Here is a 20,020-nt window from a genome sequence, read left to right as displayed (position 1 = left end):
AGCAGAATGTGCACATTTAGGAACCAGGATTATTATTATTATTATTATTATTATTATTATTATTATTATTCCTTCAAAAAAAGAGATTTTTTCAAGAAATATTTCTCTGAATTGTGGCCGGGCTTTTACTAGGTGAACATTTTACCCATCTTCTGCCTCCCCACCCCCAAACAAAACCCCACTTTAGTTTAGAACAGCTGCAATCGTGCATTTGCCTCCAGCCCATAATCCTGACAGCATCTGACATAATCTGTATGAATGGCCAGATCAGAAGCCACCTATGTTTAACTGAACTCTCTGACTTACATTCTCTTCCCCTCAACAAGCCGTCTCTGGTTCTGACAAAAGTTGACAGTTTAGAAGTAACACTCTTGTGCCATTCCTTGGACTCTTGACCCAAAACTGGGATTGAGTATAATGTTATTGATTGATTGATTGATTGATTGATTGATTGATTTAGAAAGTTATAGAGTGACAGAGCACATCTTTAGCATGCAAAAGGTCCCAGATGGCCTGATTCTGTATCAGATAGCTTAATAATAATGATGATGATGATGATGATGATGATGATGATGTTTATTTGTATGTTTTTATGTTTCCCTCCTCCAGAACGGAGGTGCCCCAAGTAGCTTACATAATGGCCATAAAACAACCACCATGTCAGTCACCTTATATAGGTAAAAAGGTAAAGGACCCCTGGACGGTTAAGTCCAGTCAAAGGTGACTCTGGGGTTGCGTGCTCATCTCGCTCTATAGACCTAGGGAGCCAGCATTTGTCCACAGACAGTTTTCCAGGTCTTGTGGCCAGCATGACTAAACCACTTCCATCACAGGATGTTGTGATGGAAACCAGAGTGCACAGAAACGCCATTTACCTTCCCACTGCATTGGTACCTATATTTCTACTTGCACTGGTGTGATTTCAAACTGCTAGGTTGGCAGGAGCTGGGACAGAGCAACCGGAGCTCACCCCGCCGTGGGGATTCGAACTGCAGACCTTCTGATCGGCAAGCCCAAGAGGCTCAGTGGTTTAGACCACAGCGCTACCCGCATCAGTTGCATTATATATCCATAGGTAGATATAAAACAAATAAGCAGAATAAAGAGCAAGGGAGAAACAAAACCTTTAAAAATAAACTACAGCCATGCAGGAGCCAGCACTAAATGGTAGAAAAGAAATCTACACAACCGACCCATTAAAGGCTTGGTGAGGCATCTTCAAGTGGTGATGGATTGATCTTCAAGTGAAGCAAAGAGGGAGACAACTGACCCTCTTGGAGCAAGAACATCCATCGACTGCATGCCACAGTGGAAAATATCATTTATAGCAGCCTTTCCCAGCCTTAGTGCCTCCAGATTCTTGGTCTACAAATCTCAGCATTCTTGACCATTGCCTGTGCTGGCTGGGGCTAGTGGGGGTTCCAGTCCAAAATATTTGGAGGGTGGTTGGTCGGGGAAGGCTGCTTACAGCACAATCCTATCCACCTGCCCCTGAAAAAAATGTTCCATAAAGTTCAGTGGGGCTTACTCCCAGGAAAGTAGGCATAGGCTTAAAGCATTTCCCCTAAGTTCACCATGCGATCAGCTAAAACTGGTTTGGGGCAAAATTTTGTTTTGGTAATTTCGCCATATAGTCCCCTCTATTAGGAGCCAAACAACTGGCATTTTAAAATGTACATTCATAGACATGCATTAATTTATTCCATTTATCTGTACCTGTTTTGTCTTCTGAGACAAGTTGCAATTCTACTTTTCTCTCTCAGCTCTCACTCTTGCTCTCTCTTCACAAATATATTGACATAATTCTGGCAGAAAATGATCACACATATGCAGGCATTCCTTTCGTCGATTGATTCCTTTTCTCATTTTCTGTGTGATTCTTTGCTTCTCTTGTACCATTTTGAATATTTGCAGCCAGCGTATGTTTTGCAGCTCATGAAACGGCAGAGAACTGAAAAACTGTCCAGTCTTGGCATTTTCAGCTTTGTTAGACTTAGGGAGAAATCATGTACCTACTTACTTGGCGGTAGCCCTGTGAAGATTAATGGCATATGCCCCATAGCCTGTAAAGGTTTCCCATCCCTGCTCTAAAGTGTTACATATAATCCCTAGAAATTATTGCTAAATTATTATCCTGAGCTAAGCAATCGTTGTGTCTGGGTGGATTGTGGCTCCGTTTGCACTATTATGCATTTAAAGCACTATGATATCACTTTAAACAGTCATGGCTTCCTCCAAAGAATCCTGGGAACTGTAGAAGAAGAAGAAGAAGAGTTTGGATTTGATATCCCGCTTTATCACTACCCATAGGAGTCTCAAAGAGGCTGACATTCTCTTTTCCCTTCCTCCACCACAACAAACACTCTGTGAGGTGCGTGGGGCTGAGAGACTTCAAAGAAGTCACCCAGCAGCTGCATGTGGAGGAGCGGAGATGCAAACCCAGTTCACCAGATTACAAGTCTACCGCTCTTAACCACTACACCACACTGGCTCTAGTTTGTTATGGCTGCTGAGAGACATTAGGAGACCTCTATTCAATTCACAGAGCTACAATTTACAGAGTGGTGCAATATTCAACCCCTCTTCACAGGGAACTCTGGAAATTGTAGCTCTGTAAGGGGCGTAAGGGTCTTCTAACCAGTGGCAAAGCTGCGGGGGTGTGGGGCACACATCCTGTGGCATGGTACGCTGCCCACAAGGGCGTGGCATGCTGCCCGCAGGTGCATGGCGCGTGTTCTAGGGGCGTGAAATGCCGCCTGTGGGGGCGTGGCGTCTGGCATGCGGGGGGTGCGCGGCACGTGTTTCAGGGGGTGGGCTGCGATGCCACCCTACCAGAATAGTGGTGCTGGGGGCGGTCCACTCCCTCCGCACTCCTGTTCCTCCACCAGTGCTTCTAACAATGGGCAGACTTTGGACTTTCAAATTTCAGCAGCGCCCTTTGCAAAGCCACAATTTGTCACAGCCCCCGCCCACCTCTTGTATTCTGTTCTGCTCATTTCACTATGCCATAGTTGAGATGCCCTTCAACGCCCCCTAGGCTTGGCACCCAGTGCAGCAGAACCAGTCGCACTGCCCTAAACCCACCTCTATTCCTAATGACTCTAGAAACCCTGAACAAACTACAGGATTCCTCGGACTATTTAAAGTGGTATGATACGGCTTTAAATGTGTAGTGCAGATGGGGTCGTAGTGAGATATGGTAGGGGTGATTGAAGATGTTCAAGCAGTCTGAAACACCATGAGAACAAAACCAAGCAAAGGTCTTCAGATCATTTCCAGACTACTGATTACATAGTATGCTCCCCCCCCCATCCTCCAGGAGAGTTAATTTTCTTTTCCCAATGGGCTCCTACCTCTGCTTTCAAATGTACCAGGGAAATACCCTGGGAGCCCTAGAGTAAATCAAATGAATATCAGCCACACCTTGGGTGATAGACAGAATTCTCATTTGTTGCAGAGTTTGGGAGTAGAAGGGGAGATGTCAAGGCGAAGAGGTCCTATTTAATCATTGTAAGCTAAGTTCCCTAATAAATATCCAGCCACATCAAATATACATTTGTCACTCTTTCTTTTCTTGCCACCCCCACCACCTTCACCTCTCCTCCCCCTTTAAGTACTGCACCACCAGGATATAAAGGCAGATATAATACATTTCAACCTGCAAGCTATTTTTAGTTGCTCCCTGGCAATGAATCTTTAAAGAGATCTTGGATATCTGTCTGCAGTCAGTTTAATAGGGGTGCTTGTGACATTCCCCCTTGTCACCATGCTAGGGAAGGCATTTCAATCCCATGAAGATGGATAAGAGCTACATCAAAAACGTATATCCCCTTGTTGGTGTATGTGGTGAATAATCAGCAGAGAGGTCCCAGGAGCTCTGGATTGAATTAAGGCTGAATCCATTTGGGTAGTGATCGAGGTATGATGAGTACCTGTGCAAAAATCCGCCTCCAGTTTCTCAGGAGTTCCACCCCACCCTGCTTTCTCAATAAAAGGGGCTTCCATTGAAAACTGATCCGCAAATTTGCTAAGCTGGTGTATTTATTTCAAACCATATTTAATCTCATTACTTAACTTCTTGTACTATGGTTTAAGAGTTGCGTGGATAATTGCCTTACAGGGGCAAACTGTCTATCAAAATCAGAAAGAACAAACAGCGGCTACAGATAGACCTAATCAGTCTTTGCACTAATTGCTTTCTTTCATGTTCGTGTTCCGTAATGGAGGTGATTGTGCACTGGTATGCATATTCCTACTCATTAGCCTTGAAAATTTTGAGGAACTGTAGGTTGTTTTGGTTTTTTAAAGGATTTTAAGAAAACATTGCAAAAACACTGGGCTTCATTTCACCAGAATTTCATGCAGAATTCTTTGGACAAATTAAATGGTTGGAGGTGTGCGGTTTCCTCAGATCTAATGCAGGAGTTGGGAACCTCAGACTCAGAACCAATTGCAGCCATCCAGGCATCTCTAGCCAACCCTCATCGCTCTCACTCGCTCACACCCCTTGTCCAAGCCACACCCTTCACCATTATTGCTAGATGTCCGTCATGCTCAACTGCTTTTGTCTGGCAGAAATGTGTCTTTGCCTCTTGCTTGTCTAGAAGGACAGGTGTGTTTGCATGCATTGTTAAAAACCTCTGGCTTTTGCTGGCATGTAGCCCATTGTATAAGAGTAAGGGTCACGCCCATTGATTGGCTGTTTTTGCCTCTCACCCCCCCTCCCGGCATGCAACCCCCAGAAGGTTCCTTATAAGGAAATACAGCCCCCCCAAAAAAAAAAACAGATTCCCAGCCCTCCTCTAATAGAATGAATCCCATTCATGGATATTGCTGTGGTCGGATTCACATTAGCATTCTTTTCCCTAGTTGAACCTAACACAATCTCAATTTTTAAAAGGCTATCCACGCATTGAACCTATTTGCTAAATGGTTTAAAATGAGAACAGCTGAACTACTTCAGGTTTCCCGCATAACATCTGAGAGTGCTCAGAAGAAATGTTAAGCAAAAACTAAGATTGCATAATTTTAGGAACACACTCAGGCAAACAACAACACAAAAGCCGCCCTTGGTATTGCAAAGAGGGTCAACCGGGGGGGGGGAGGGAGCCTGCCTCACCACCAGACAGCCAAGCCGACTGTTAGAAGAACAGAAGGATGCTGTGAGAGAAGACCAAAGGGCCAGATGTCCACGAAAAGCTCACAAGCAGGAGCACAATGCCACTTTCCATAGTGTAGTCATTGATAGTCTCATCCTCCTTGATTTTCCTTCATCTTGTTGGCTAATGTGAGAACATCCTGGTGGGCTGGATGAGCCTTTGGACTGATTTGTCTGTTCCACTTTAAAACCATCCAGTTGGGTAGCCAACACTTTATATTGTGGCGGTGAGCTCCATCGTTTAACTTTGTGCTGTGTGAAGTATTTATTTCCCACCTGGCAAGCTGGCTACAAAACTTGACAGTTTTGCACATGCTCAGAACCATTATTCCTAGTTCTGGAATTCATTGGCTGATTTCACAAGCCATGACTTCTTGAGATTTCGGAGGTAAAGCTGGCCTGAATTGAAAACAAATTGAATACTCCACACACACCCCTTCCTCCACCACAACAAACACTCTGTGAGGTGCGTGGGGCTGAGAGACTTCAAAGAAGTCACCCAGCAGCTGCATGTGGAGGAGCGGAGATGCAAACCCAGTTCACCAGATTACAAGTCTACCGCTCTTAACCACTACACCACACTGGCTCTAGTTTGTTATGGCTGCTGAGAGACATTAGGAGACCTCTATTCAATTCACAGAGCTACAATTTACAGAGTGGTGCAATATTCAACCCCTCTTCACAGGGAACTCTGGAAATTGTAGCTCTGTAAGGGGCGTAAGGGTCTTCTAACCAGTGGCAAAGCTGCGGGGGTGTGGGGCACACATCCTGTGGCATGGTACGCTGCCCACAAGGGCGTGGCATGCTGCCCGCAGGTGCATGGCGCGTGTTCTAGGGGCGTGAAATGCCGCCTGTGGGGGCGTGGCGTCTGGCATGCGGGGGGTGCGCGGCACGTGTTTCAGGGGGTGGGCTGCGATGCCACCCTACCAGAATAGTGGTGCTGGGGGCGGTCCACTCCCTCCGCACTCCTGTTCCTCCACCAGTGCTTCTAACAATGGGCAGACTTTGGACTTTCAAATTTCAGCAGCGCCCTTTGCAAAGCCACAATTTGTCACAGCCCCCGCCCACCTCTTGTATTCTGTTCTGCTCATTTCACTATGCCATAGTTGAGATGCCCTTCAACGCCCCCTAGGCTTGGCACCCAGTGCAGCAGAACCAGTCGCACTGCCCTAAACCCACCTCTATTCCTAATGACTCTAGAAACCCTGAACAAACTACAGGATTCCTCGGACTATTTAAAGTGGTATGATACGGCTTTAAATGTGTAGTGCAGATGGGGTCGTAGTGAGATATGGTAGGGGTGATTGAAGATGTTCAAGCAGTCTGAAACACCATGAGAACAAAACCAAGCAAAGGTCTTCAGATCATTTCCAGACTACTGATTACATAGTATGCTCCCCCCCCCATCCTCCAGGAGAGTTAATTTTCTTTTCCCAATGGGCTCCTACCTCTGCTTTCAAATGTACCAGGGAAATACCCTGGGAGCCCTAGAGTAAATCAAATGAATATCAGCCACACCTTGGGTGATAGACAGAATTCTCATTTGTTGCAGAGTTTGGGAGTAGAAGGGGAGATGTCAAGGCGAAGAGGTCCTATTTAATCATTGTAAGCTAAGTTCCCTAATAAATATCCAGCCACATCAAATATACATTTGTCACTCTTTCTTTTCTTGCCACCCCCACCACCTTCACCTCTCCTCCCCCTTTAAGTACTGCACCACCAGGATATAAAGGCAGATATAATACATTTCAACCTGCAAGCTATTTTTAGTTGCTCCCTGGCAATGAATCTTTAAAGAGATCTTGGATATCTGTCTGCAGTCAGTTTAATAGGGGTGCTTGTGACATTCCCCCTTGTCACCATGCTAGGGAAGGCATTTCAATCCCATGAAGATGGATAAGAGCTACATCAAAAACGTATATCCCCTTGTTGGTGTATGTGGTGAATAATCAGCAGAGAGGTCCCAGGAGCTCTGGATTGAATTAAGGCTGAATCCATTTGGGTAGTGATCGAGGTATGATGAGTACCTGTGCAAAAATCCGCCTCCAGTTTCTCAGGAGTTCCACCCCACCCTGCTTTCTCAATAAAAGGGGCTTCCATTTTTCTGCCTCATTTTCAGGGCACTTGAGAGTTCCTTTCGCATTTTGGTTGTTGCGGGTTTTGAGCTTCCCTTTCCTTTCTGGTAAACATTTCTCCAGCACTCGGCAGCCTCCCTGGCTGCCCATTTTGAGGGGCAGCTTGATTGAAGGGCAGGCACCTGGGAAGGCATGCAGAACGCAGAGGATTTGTATAAATGATACACAGGGCTTTTTTTCAGTGAACTCACCAGAACTCTGTTCCGGCACCTCTCAAGTGGGCACCTTTGCCATTATAAGAGAACAAGGGAGGCATTCACGGTGAGTTCTGGCACTTCTTTTTTCTAGAAAAACAGCAGATAATATCTGTGTTGATCACCTCAAAACTTGGATAAGCACATCAAAAACACTGTTCCCCACCCATGAGAATTTCCCCAAAATTTTCTCGCTGCATCCTCCTCTTCTTATATACCGGTAATTTATTTTCCCATTTTCCAGTGCCATTATTGTTTACAGTGAAGTTCTGTGCTTTCATGAAGATATGGAACAGCTACTCTCACAAAATTTCATAACGGGAATCACCATTTGAGTGGTTCACATTGGTGATGTTAAGATTCTGTCACACACACACACACACACACACACACACACACACTTTAGATACTAATGTCCGCTTGGGGAGTCTCTTTCATATTCTCTTGAGTGGGGGGCCCTTGACTCTCTCTGCCTCAAGTCCTGCCGCAGTGGCACCACTGCTAGTTTTGCAGTTAGGCCAGTGATTGCCAACATTTTTAGGCCCATGGACACATTTGCAAAGCAGGGAAACATTTGTAGGCAGGACAACCAAGCACACCCTGCAACCTATTCTATTGAATACAACAAAGGGCTTCTTTTAAACCTAATTTCAGTAGGGAGTGGCATGGGAGGAGACCCTTCAGGTGCAAAGGAAGGCCTCTGCAGGCACAGGTGCACCCTTGGGTGCCATGTTTGTGGCCCCTAAGTTAGGTGATCTTGAGACTTTAAGTGTAATAGTCTTATCCCTTACCACCATCACCATCTAGACTTAATGGTCTTACAATGGTCTTACAATACAAAGCTTATTTTGCTTACCGCACATGGTCTTATGGGGATCTCTCTATTTAGAAATTAATGTTTAACTTTGCTTATGTCAAGCTGTGGTAAGTCAGCCCTGTTGTGTTTGCCTCCTCCCTCATTCTCCTTACCCCAGAGGTACCATTGTCTGTACCTGGTAAATAGGGGACATGGAGCTTATGATAACATGCTTTGAGATCCTCAGAAGAGCTTAACCTGCCTATCCCACTATAATAAGTGCATTGGATAAAAACATGCTTGGTTACGGCTGGATCTGAGAGATGAATTCTAAACATGTGTTTTATGCATAAAGCTTAAAAGTTCCAGATATTTTAGAAAGCATGAAAACTGATCCGCAAATTTGCTAAGCTGGTGTATTTATTTCAAACCATATTTAATCTCATTACTTAACTTCTTGTACTATGGTTTAAGAGTTGCGTGGATAATTGCCTTACAGGGGCAAACTGTCTATCAAAATCAGAAAGAACAAACAGCGGCTACAGATAGACCTAATCAGTCTTTGCACTAATTGCTTTCTTTCATGTTCGTGTTCCGTAATGGAGGTGATTGTGCACTGGTATGCATATTCCTACTCATTAGCCTTGAAAATTTTGAGGAACTGTAGGTTGTTTTGGTTTTTTAAAGGATTTTAAGAAAACATTGCAAAAACACTGGGCTTCATTTCACCAGAATTTCATGCAGAATTCTTTGGACAAATTAAATGGTTGGAGGTGTGCGGTTTCCTCAGATCTAATGCAGGAGTTGGGAACCTCAGACTCAGAACCAATTGCAGCCATCCAGGCATCTCTAGCCAACCCTCATCGCTCTCACTCGCTCACACCCCTTGTCCAAGCCACACCCTTCACCATTATTGCTAGATGTCCGTCATGCTCAACTGCTTTTGTCTGGCAGAAATGTGTCTTTGCCTCTTGCTTGTCTAGAAGGACAGGTGTGTTTGCATGCATTGTTAAAAACCTCTGGCTTTTGCTGGCATGTAGCCCATTGTATAAGAGTAAGGGTCACGCCCATTGATTGGCTGTTTTTGCCTCTCACCCCCCCTCCCGGCATGCAACCCCCAGAAGGTTCCTTATAAGGAAATACAGCCCCCCCCCCAAAAAAAAACAGATTCCCAGCCCTCCTCTAATAGAATGAATCCCATTCATGGATATTGCTGTGGTCGGATTCACATTAGCATTCTTTTCCCTAGTTGAACCTAACACAATCTCAATTTTTAAAAGGCTATCCACGCATTGAACCTATTTGCTAAATGGTTTAAAATGAGAACAGCTGAACTACTTCAGGTTTCCCGCATAACATCTGAGAGTGCTCAGAAGAAATGTTAAGCAAAAACTAAGATTGCATAATTTTAGGAACACACTCAGGCAAACAACAACACAAAAGCCGCCCTTGGTATTGCAAAGAGGGTCAACCGGGGGGGGGGGGAGGGAGCCTGCCTCACCACCAGACAGCCAAGCCGACTGTTAGAAGAACAGAAGGATGCTGTGAGAGAAGACCAAAGGGCCAGATGTCCACGAAAAGCTCACAAGCAGGAGCACAATGCCACTTTCCATAGTGTAGTCATTGATAGTCTCATCCTCCTTGATTTTCCTTCATCTTGTTGGCTAATGTGAGAACATCCTGGTGGGCTGGATGAGCCTTTGGACTGATTTGTCTGTTCCACTTTAAAACCATCCAGTTGGGTAGCCAACACTTTATATTGTGGCGGTGAGCTCCATCGTTTAACTTTGTGCTGTGTGAAGTATTTATTTCCCACCTGGCAAGCTGGCTACAAAACTTGACAGTTTTGCACATGCTCAGAACCATTATTCCTAGTTCTGGAATTCATTGGCTGATTTCACAAGCCATGACTTCTTGAGATTTCGGAGGTAAAGCTGGCCTGAATTGAAAACAAATTGAATACTCCACACACACCCCTCAGAAAATAACCCCTATTACTTGGTATTTTAATAATGGATTCGATATGGTGCCAACTGGGAAATTACAAAGTTGGAGGTGTCTTAATGAAGAAAGTTTAATGGGTAGACAGGGAGCTCTCCTGAAAAGAAAACATAGCAGTTTGGTGGAAGATAGAAAGAAAGTTGTGAGCGATAAAGTTGTTAGTGGAGTTTTTGCAAAGCTCAGTCTTGGGAACCACTCCAATCAATATTAATCAACAGCCTTGATGGTAAAAATGAGAGTGTGATAATGAAATCTGATGATGATACCAAATTGGGGACCGTGTTCAATACTAGGGAGGACTGGAAAGCCAAACACAATGATCTGAAGGATTTTCATAATCCTGTGTAGTAGAAATGAGTTGCAATGTTCGTGCATTAGACTATTAATAATATCCTGTTTGTAGTTTTTTATTGTAGGTTTATCAGTAGGAGATGGCAGACAAGAAGGAATATCTAGGCCTAATGGGGAAGCACAGTGGGCTTTTAAAATTTGGTGCATTCTAAGTTTTATTATTTAAACTTCTAAGGTTCTTTCATACATTCATTATGCAGAATTAAGTTGGTTTGGGGCTATAACAGCATGACACAGCAGGAAAAGGGTCCTCTCTATGGAATATCAGGTGTGGGGTATAATATCAGACCCTCCAAGTGTCCCTATTTTCCAGTAAGATGTGTGGGGTATAAATAGCAAGATTATCATTTTAGAATGAAACGTCTCTATTTTCATCGGTGAAATGATGGAGGGTATGTAATATTAAGGGAATACTGTCCATGTTATATTTGTTCACGTTCACTAGAGTCTAGAGAAAACCCCATCCAGGTTTTACACAAACAAAGCTCAGGAGTTCTGTAGACCAGGCCCTGAGGCTGTTGGAGAGAGAGAAATGGGGAAGGGGGCTTTTCCTCATGATTCATGTACGTTCCAGATTGTTCTAAGTGGCCTGGCCATCATCCTCTGTGTAAAGAGTACATCTTACAGATGGTTGTTTGTTTGTTGTCTTTAGCTCCTACAGTGAAAAGTCCAACAGAAGTGTTGCTGAGTAACATTATTTTCAATATTTGACACTTGTTCCTTAGGCTGCACATACTCATCCTGTTAAAGAGCGTTTCCCTCAATTGTTCCACTTAACGTGTCTCTCTGTGGGGCTGAACTGGCACCCTGCCTCCTAGAGCAATAGTCAAGCAAACTATTAGCAAATACTTTAAGCCCATTTGGCGGGGACTGTGTTCCCTCCTCCTTCCCACCACAACACTTAGTATGCTGTGTTGTTTGTTTCTAGTTCCGCTTCTTAATAACAAACAGTGGTTGCGACAGGATATGATTATTAATAATTCAGAGTTCAGGGTGCCATTTCAGAGTACCATTAAATAAATACATCAGTAAAAAATTTCCGCAGGCATGAGAATTCACACACTTCGGCTTTTACAATTTACAACTTTTTGAAAGTGACCAGTCCTGGCTAATCCATGACTTGGCAATAGGCCTGAAATCTTGGTATCATACAGCAGATGATGGTATGCTGTACTGGCCAGTAGCAACTGAGGATCTGGCTTATTCTGGTGTAGAAATTCGCCTTGTAAATTGAAAGTTGGTCATGGGTTGCACCTCAGTGCTTCATGTTTAACGTACACTGTAAAAGAGCTGCTCCCTTTTTCCTTTGGTCACATTCAGATGAATCCGTTAGGTAAAAACCAGAATTACAGTGCAGGAAGACTAAAATGCAGGGGGTGTCAAGCTATAGATAGAGGCTTAGTTAAGGCAGAGGGGTTTTTTGCAATTTTATTTTATTTTATTTTAAAAGACCTTATGAAAATTCATCAGCAAGATCCATACGAATGTTTGTATGGAATTTTGCCTAATATTTGCATTTCTCTACAAGCTGTCTTCCCTAATATAATGCATTTTTAAATATTATTTGTGTTTTTATACACACTTTATCCCAGGATATTCATTTTTTTATCCACATCACTTGGCTGGAGAACTGCATTGCAAAATTCAGAGAATGTGAATTTCAAAGGATGATTCCCTTTCAGTTCCCATATTTTTTTTTAAAAATAGTTTTTATTAGAGATTTTCCTGTGTTACAAAACAAACAAACAAATGGGGAAGAGTACATATAGTGTCTCCTTTTTTAAAAGAACCTTTTTCACAGTTTGTTTACATTTTGTAAGAGACACTGTCGTTCTAGATATCATGCAGTTGCAGTGGGGAGAAAGATGGGAGGGTAATGTTCTTTCCTTCTATCACATCAACATCACATCACCTTAAGAGGTTTTGCAAGGAAAACGTTTGATTATAGATAAGCTCACAGATCGGGGATAAAACTGCGAACCACAAACCCTTCAAGCAAACAAAAATGGAGACTGCACAATTTGCGAGTTGAAATCTTCAAAGTTGATAGTGAAATGTCAAATGTCCTCTTTTCCTGCTTTAAAGAGCAGGACTGCAGGTCTGCCACACAGCAAGTCTGGGAGGGGGTAGAGGGTGGTACCAGAGCAGTAACATCCTATGTGGTTGGGCAGAGTCACCTTCCTCACTCCCACATCATCACTGCCGCTTACCTGAATGGGACCAAGGCTGTGGCGAGGCTGTACTTATGGAAGCAGCACCTGAGTGGCAGCAGTCTTGCTGGTGCAGCAGCAAGCTGCCAACCTGACCACTGTCCCACCCCAGCCTCATTTGGATAAACAGCAGTGACACTGGTGTCGGGAGCCCAGCTCCACCCTCCACATACTCCATTATTAGAGAAAGGGCAGGAGAAGCTGTAGTTGCCTGATCTCCAGATTCGGCGACTAATTTAAAGAACCAGGGGGTATCTCTGTGTTCCATTATGGCTGCCCTGTTTGCTAGCTTGTGGGGTGCTGAGCTTTGAATGTGCAAGCAGAGACAACCACCATCATTTGTCTGCTAAACCAGGAATGGGAATACCTGTGGCCTTCCAGCTGTTGTTGGACTACGACTCCCATCCTCTCTGAACAATTGGCCATGCTGGCTGAGGCTTATGGGGAGCTGTAATCCAACTACATCTCAGAGGCCAAGGGCTCCCTATTCCTCTGCTGGGCAAAGGCTCAGCATAGTCCATATCTCCTCCACAACCACCCTTCTCATTGGTGCAAGAGACCAGCTTCCACAAATCTACCCATCACAACACAGTTGGAGACTTGCTGCAAAACAGATACCAAAGGATTCTTCTCTTTGATAATGACTATGCGATAATAACAGTGCCTTTCCCCGTGAATCAGAAAATATAATTCTGAAACCTAAAAAGGGCAATATGTATTTTGGTTAATTAACTGGAAAAAAGTAACAGTTCTTCCGTCTAGCCTCTCCTCCAACAACACTCTGCTTAACCAGTCTCGATTTCAGCATGCGGCCTGCAGCATTGCTATTTTTAGCCCAGATGGGACAGGCTTAAATTGCTTATTTTCCGTTTACTAAAGTCGTCTTGTTTGTTCCCATGGAAACTGTGGCAAGTGCTTAACTGTTTTATTAAATGGATTGAAGCCACAGCTACAAATTCTGAAAGGGAGAGCCTGTTGGGTTTTAGGCACAGTTCACACTGTGCTTAGACGAAAGTGTGCAGTAGGAAAAATTACATTAACTTGAGTGGAGGTGGGGGTTACAGTTGGCCATGTTAGGGTTACGGAGGCAGGGGGAAATCAGGACATGTGGGGGGGGGCAAAGAGCCATATTACTCTGGTGGAAAGTGGTCTGTCCCACATTTCAATAGTAGATGGGACCAAAAAGAGAGACATACCGTAAATTGCACTGACCCAAACCACTTAATACAGGACAGCTGCCTTGGCTTTTGCTGGCTCATGGTGCCAGACTGCTAGTTTTCTCTGATTTTAGCCATATTGCATTCTGTATCATTATACACTTGATGACTGCATGGGAGGCGGTAAAGCTATAACACCTAATGCATGCACACTGAACATATACGTAATTGAGAGTCGCACTTAACATATGCAGATGCATTCATAATTAACACCAAAGCACTTATATATATTGGACTTACCATGTGTATGTGAGTGAGTGCACACACAAACAAACACACACACACACACACACACAACACACACACTGTATATCTGAAATAGCTCTCCCATGGAAATAATTTCTCATTTCTGTCCACTGCCATCAAGATGGGTGCTGGTTTGAAGGAACTCTATCAATGACTGTAGATCACTTGATATATTCCAGGCCTTCTGCATTAGTTACAGCCCCCTGTCATTATGGCCAGTTAATTCTCTCGCAGATGTACCTGTGTGAAACTAGTAGCCAAAGTGCCTCTTGGTACTTATTACTGTAATCACATTACTACCAGAGTTGATACCCAGTGCTACAGAAGCAGACAAATGACTTTATGAAAAACGCAGCTCGTAAAGAAAAGTTTTGGAGTTGAGGGAACATCATCCAGTCTCTTCAAACACTCGATTTTGCCTGTCGCTGAAAAAGAAGAGGTGAGCCGCATAGAAAAGGTACCAAGCAAGAGCAGTTTCCAGTGACAGCAAAAGGAAGAACAAAGAAACAGTGGGGTCACTCAGAGGAGAAGATGGTGAAATGCAAACAGGGGACACAGAAAGGGCTGAACTCCTCAATGCCTTCTTTGCCTCAGTCTTCTCCGATAAAGAAAATAATGCCCGACCTGAAGAATTTGGAGCAAATGATTCAGCAGAGGAAACACAGCCCAGAATAACTAAGGAGATAGTACAAGAATACTTGGCTAGTCTAGATGTATTCAAGTCTCCAGGGCCAGATGAACTGCATCCAAAAGTATTAAAAGAACTGGCAGATGTGATCTCAGAACCACTGGCAGTCATCTTTGAGAATTCCTGGAGAACAGGCGAAGTCCCGGCAGACTGGAGGAGGGCAAATGTTGTCCCTATTTTCAAAAAGGGGAAAAGAGAGGACCCAAATAATTATCGCCCAGTCAGTCTGACATCAATACCAGGGAAGATTCTGGAGCAGATCATTAAGCAAACAGTCTGTGAGCACCTAGAAAGGAATGCTGTGATCACCAATAGTCAGCATGGATTTCTGAAAAATAAGTCATGTCAGACTAACCTGATCTCATTTTTTGACAGAATTACAAGCCTAGTAGATGAAGGGAACGCAGTGGATGTAGCCTACCTTGATTTCAGCAAGGCATTCGACAAGGTGGCCCATGATATTCTTGTAAAGAAGCTGGTAAAATGCGGTCTTGACTATGCTACCACTCAGTGGATTTGTAACTGGCTGACTGACCAAACCCAAAGGGTGCTCATCAATGGTTCCTCTTCATCCTGGAGAAGAGTGACTAGTGGGGTGCCACAGGGTTCTGTCTTGGGCCCGGTCTTATTCAACATCTTTATCAACGACTTGGATGATGGACTCAAGGGCATCCTGATCAAATTTGCAGATGACACCAAACTGGGAGGGGTGGCTAACACCCCAGAGGACAGGATCACACTTCAAAATGACCTTGACAGATTAGAGAACTGGGCCAAAACAAACAAGATGAACTTTAACAGGGAGAAATGCAAAGTATTGCACTTGGGCAAAAAAAGTAGAGGCACAAATACAAGATGGGTGACACCTGGCTTGAGAGCAGTACATGTGAAAAGAATCTAGGAGTCTTGGTTGACCACAAACTTGACATGAGCCAACAGTGTGACGCGGCAGCTAAAAAAGCCAATGCAATTCTGGGCTGCATCAATAGGAGTATAGCATCTAGATCAAGGGAAGTAATAGTGCCACTGTATTCTGCTCTGGTCAGACCTCACCTGGAGTACTGTGTCCAGTTCTGGGCACCACAGTTCAAGAAGGACACTGACAAACTGGAACGTGTCCAGAGGAGGGCAACCAAAATGGTCAAAGGCCTGGAAACGATGCCTTATGAGGAACGGCTAAGGGAGCTGGGCATGTTTAGCCTGGAGAAGAGGAGGTTAAGGGGTGATATGATAGCCATGTTCAAATATATAAAAGGATGTCATATAGAGGAGGGAGAAAGGTTGTTTTCTGCTGCTCCAGAGAAGCAGACACGGAGCAATGGATCCAAACTACAAGAAAGAAGATTCCACCTAAACATTAGGAAGAACTTCCTGACAGTAAGAGCTGTTCGACAGTGGAATTTGCTGCCAAGGAGTGTGGTGGAGTCTCCTACTTTGGAGGTCTTTAAGCAGAGGCTTGACAGCCATATGTCAGGAGTGCTCTGATGGTGTTTCCTGCTTGGCAGGGGGTTGGACTCGATGGCCCTTGTGATCTATTCCAACTCTATGATTCTATGACTTCACTGTATGTGGCAGATGTCAAGCCCTTAGGCCATTTCTCCCACTTCCGTGTGGCATAAGTGAAAGTGGTTAAAAAGCAGGGTGCAACCCTGCTTACCTAGACAGCAGGTTTTTAATTATGTTTTTATATATGTTAGAAGCTTATATGTTAGTAGAAAGACCTTGAGGTGATCAAGGGTTTTCTGGTGGTTTAAACACTTCTTTAAAAAAACATAAAGGAGTCATGCACTGCTCAAACAGGTGCAGGGACCTCTCCATAGCTTCCTGCACTTCCGGCATTGCCTTGGGAGCAACGTCATTCAACACAGGGCATTGTTTCCCTGCAAGGCATTCCAGGAAGTGTGGTTGCCAGAAGATTCTCATGCTGATTCCCACCAGGCCAGCCTTCCTGGAATGCCCTGATTTTGGATGGCAGCTTTGCTTCACCACCACCCTGTGAGCAGTCAGAAAATAGTCAGTTTATTTATTTATTTATTTATTTGCGCAGCTCTAAAGATAATCTGAATAGCAGCATGCCTGTTTGTGCCTAAGCTTCCCCCCCCCCCGCCCTTGCATCTTTTCTCTGACGCTCAAGTTACATAGCCTCGAGGCTACATCTCGGCCTGTGCGCCATTCTCAATGATGGTTCCAAATGTCTCTTTTTCTTCTTCAGCCTCTGTGTATTCCCCATGGAAGACATCCAGAGAGCTGCTGCATATGTTACAGTAGAGGCATATATTTGTTAACATATTCGGCGAGTTGTTTTGTTTCTGCTTGCAATATATGAAATTGGGTTGTTGTTGTTTGACTTCATGTTTACTGTTGAGTTACCCATTGGTGTGTGTCAAGCTCTCTCAAAGAATCATAGAGATGGAAGGGGCCACGAGGGCAGTGGCATAGTGTGGGAGGGGCCATAGGGATGGTTGCCCCTGGCGCAAAATTGTTAGGGAAGCAAAATTTCAACACCCGGTGCTGCCTCAATAAGCTTCCATCGCTGGGCTCCATTGAAAACGGCTTTTCCACGCTCTGAATGATGTCTTTTATACTGAATGGACACAGAGCAGAGCGTTCCTGGCTTATCCAGGAAGCCAAAGTAAAGTTTTTTCAACTGAAAAACTCTCCCCACTCCCTAAAAACAAAAAACAAAAAACCTGCCGAAACTTTTCTGATTCAGAATTCCACCACAAAGACAGCTAAAATACAAATAGTTGTCTATTTTAAGCAAGTGTCCTCCCTGTAGCCCAGCCAAAAGTTTGACTTTCAAGCTGCTGACATTTAAGAGAATAATGGGGCTTTTTTCAGCCTCAGCCTCTCTGTTGATAGGGGAAATCACAGGTGGCTGTTGACACTGAATACCTTCCCAGTATGATGCTGTGCACGTGTTTGAAGCATTTATGAGGAACAAAAAAGCAGCAAAAAAAGGCGAGCTGAACTCTTTCACCCATTTACAGTGGAGGCTGCTGCATTTGAGCAGATGGGGCAGTGGCCTGCCATCCCCAGTCTGCCCTGAGCCAATCCCCACTTGCCTGCCTGCCCCACAACCAGCCCCAAAGGTGGCATTTCGCTTCTCCCTTCTTAATCTCAATGTTGCCCCTTGTAAAATTCATCAGAGAGGAGGATGGGGACAGAAGTAGGATTAGTTGGCTGTGCCTGTCATTTCTCCCATTCTGCATCCAATTTGAGCTCCTTGTCTGACGCCCTACCAGTCCCAATGGCCACCATCCAGCACTGCTTGGAAGTAAGTCTCTTTAAACACAATAGGACTTGCCTCTGAGTTGGCAAGTGTAGGATCACACTGGCAGTGACATAAATAAGGGAGCTTCTCGAAATCACGATATGGTTGATCGATTGTCAGAAAACATTTGCCTGTCCTTAAATCAAACAAATGATCGTTAACATATTCCTAGAATGACTGGCATAGAAATCATTGGGGAGGAATGATTTCACTTACAAACCTTTGCTTAAATTGTTCTTCTCTCTCTCTCTCTCCTTTCTAGGGTCCACCTTCATTTGCAACACCCACATCATCCCCGTGAAAAATCAAGAAGGAGTTGCCATGATGTTTATTATTAGCTTTGAATACGTAACAGATGAGGAGAATGTAGAGTCTCCAGAGAAACTGAACCAGATACTCTCAGCCAAAGTTGCAAACCGTAAGTGTGTTTACTATGGGAATTTGGGTGGGTGTGTCGTAGGGCATGGAACAAATGATGTGCTACTCTTGGTAGAACTTTGGCCTTCAACACATTCCCTGGAATGAAGATTCTTGGGCTGTGTATGCACTATACCTTTTAAAACACATTCGAAGCACATTCTACCCCATAAAGAATTCTGGGCGCTGTAGTTTGAGTTGGGGGAATGTGTTTCAAATGTCTGAACAGGAATAGCCTAATTTTTGTTGTCTATGCTCTGGTAACCTCGAGGTTACATTACTGCGACATGTTGTATGTAGGGCTGCCTCTGAAGGTGGTACGGAAACTCCAGCTGGTGCAGAATTTGGCAGCTAGGTTGCTTACCAGGAGGAGGCGGTTTGAGCATATTACACTGATCCTGGCCTGACTTCACTGGCTGCCAATTGGTTTCTGGGCACAATTCAAAGTGCTGTTTCTGACCTTTAAAGCCTTAAATGGCTCATGGCCGCAATACACCAAGGACCGCCTCTTTCCATATGAACCAACCCAGACCCTGCGATCATCTTCTGAGGCCCTTCTTCATGTGCCTCCTCCACAAGAGGTCTGGAAGATGGCAACATGAGACTGGACCTTTTCTGCAGTGGCTCCTCATTTGTGGAATGCTCTCCCCAGGGATGCTCACCAGGTGCCTTCACTGATATCTTTAGACTCCAGGCGTTCGCCTGCTTAGCATTCTATGGCCTTTGAAATGTATCTGTGGGAAGGGGGTTATTGGTTTGCTCTGCTTTTGTTTTCATTATGCATTCTGTGTTTTCATTTTGTATTTTTATGTTGGATGAGGGGTAGGATACAAATTTATTTAGTGATATTAGTTTTTTAAAAGCGTGTATTAAAGGTATGTTGGGTCCCAATGAAGGGATTGTAGCTCAGGAGCAGAGCAGCTGCACTGCATGCAAAAAGGTCCAAATTTCCATTTGTGGCATCTCCAGGTGAAAAACGTCAGCCACAGTCATAAAAAGGCAACACTGATTGATTAACTAGTTTGAATGTTTTAGTGGTATTAAAGGTAAAGGTACCCCTGCCCGAACGGGCCAGTCTTGACAGACTCTGGGGTTGTGCGCCCATCTCACTCAAGAGGCCGGGGGCCAGCGCTGTCCGGAGACACTTCCGGGTCACGTGGCCAGCGTGACATCGCTGCTCTGGCGAGCCAGAGCCGCACACGGAAACGCCGTTTACCTTCCCGCTAGTAAGCGGTCCCTATTTATCTACTTGCACCCGAGGGTGCTTTCGAACTGCTAGGTTGGCAGGCGCTGGGACCGAACAACGGGAGCGCACCCCGCCGCGGGGATTCGA

The 20,020-nt window shown here is 44.5% G+C and overlaps 1 protein-coding gene across 12 annotated transcripts in view; it reads left to right on the top strand.

The window, feature by feature from the left end:
* The window catches only part of KCNH7 (potassium voltage-gated channel subfamily H member 7), a 262,143-nt gene that overhangs the window by 139,248 nt on the left and 102,875 nt on the right, over positions 1-20,020 (top strand). For all 12 annotated transcript variants that reach the window (XM_082197448.1, XM_082197446.1, XM_082197447.1 and 9 more), the window contains exon 3: positions 18,533-18,688. In XM_082197448.1, coding sequence (XP_082053574.1) covers positions 18,533-18,688 — 156 coding nt within the window. The remainder of the gene's footprint in view (positions 1-18,532; positions 18,689-20,020) is intronic.

The sequence above is a fragment of the Podarcis vaucheri genome (genome assembly GCF_965113315.1).
Source record: "Podarcis vaucheri genome assembly, chromosome: 1".
NCBI classification, from domain to species: domain Eukaryota; kingdom Metazoa; phylum Chordata; class Lepidosauria; order Squamata; family Lacertidae; genus Podarcis; species Podarcis vaucheri.
This window is presented reverse-complemented; position numbering and strand designations above follow the sequence as displayed.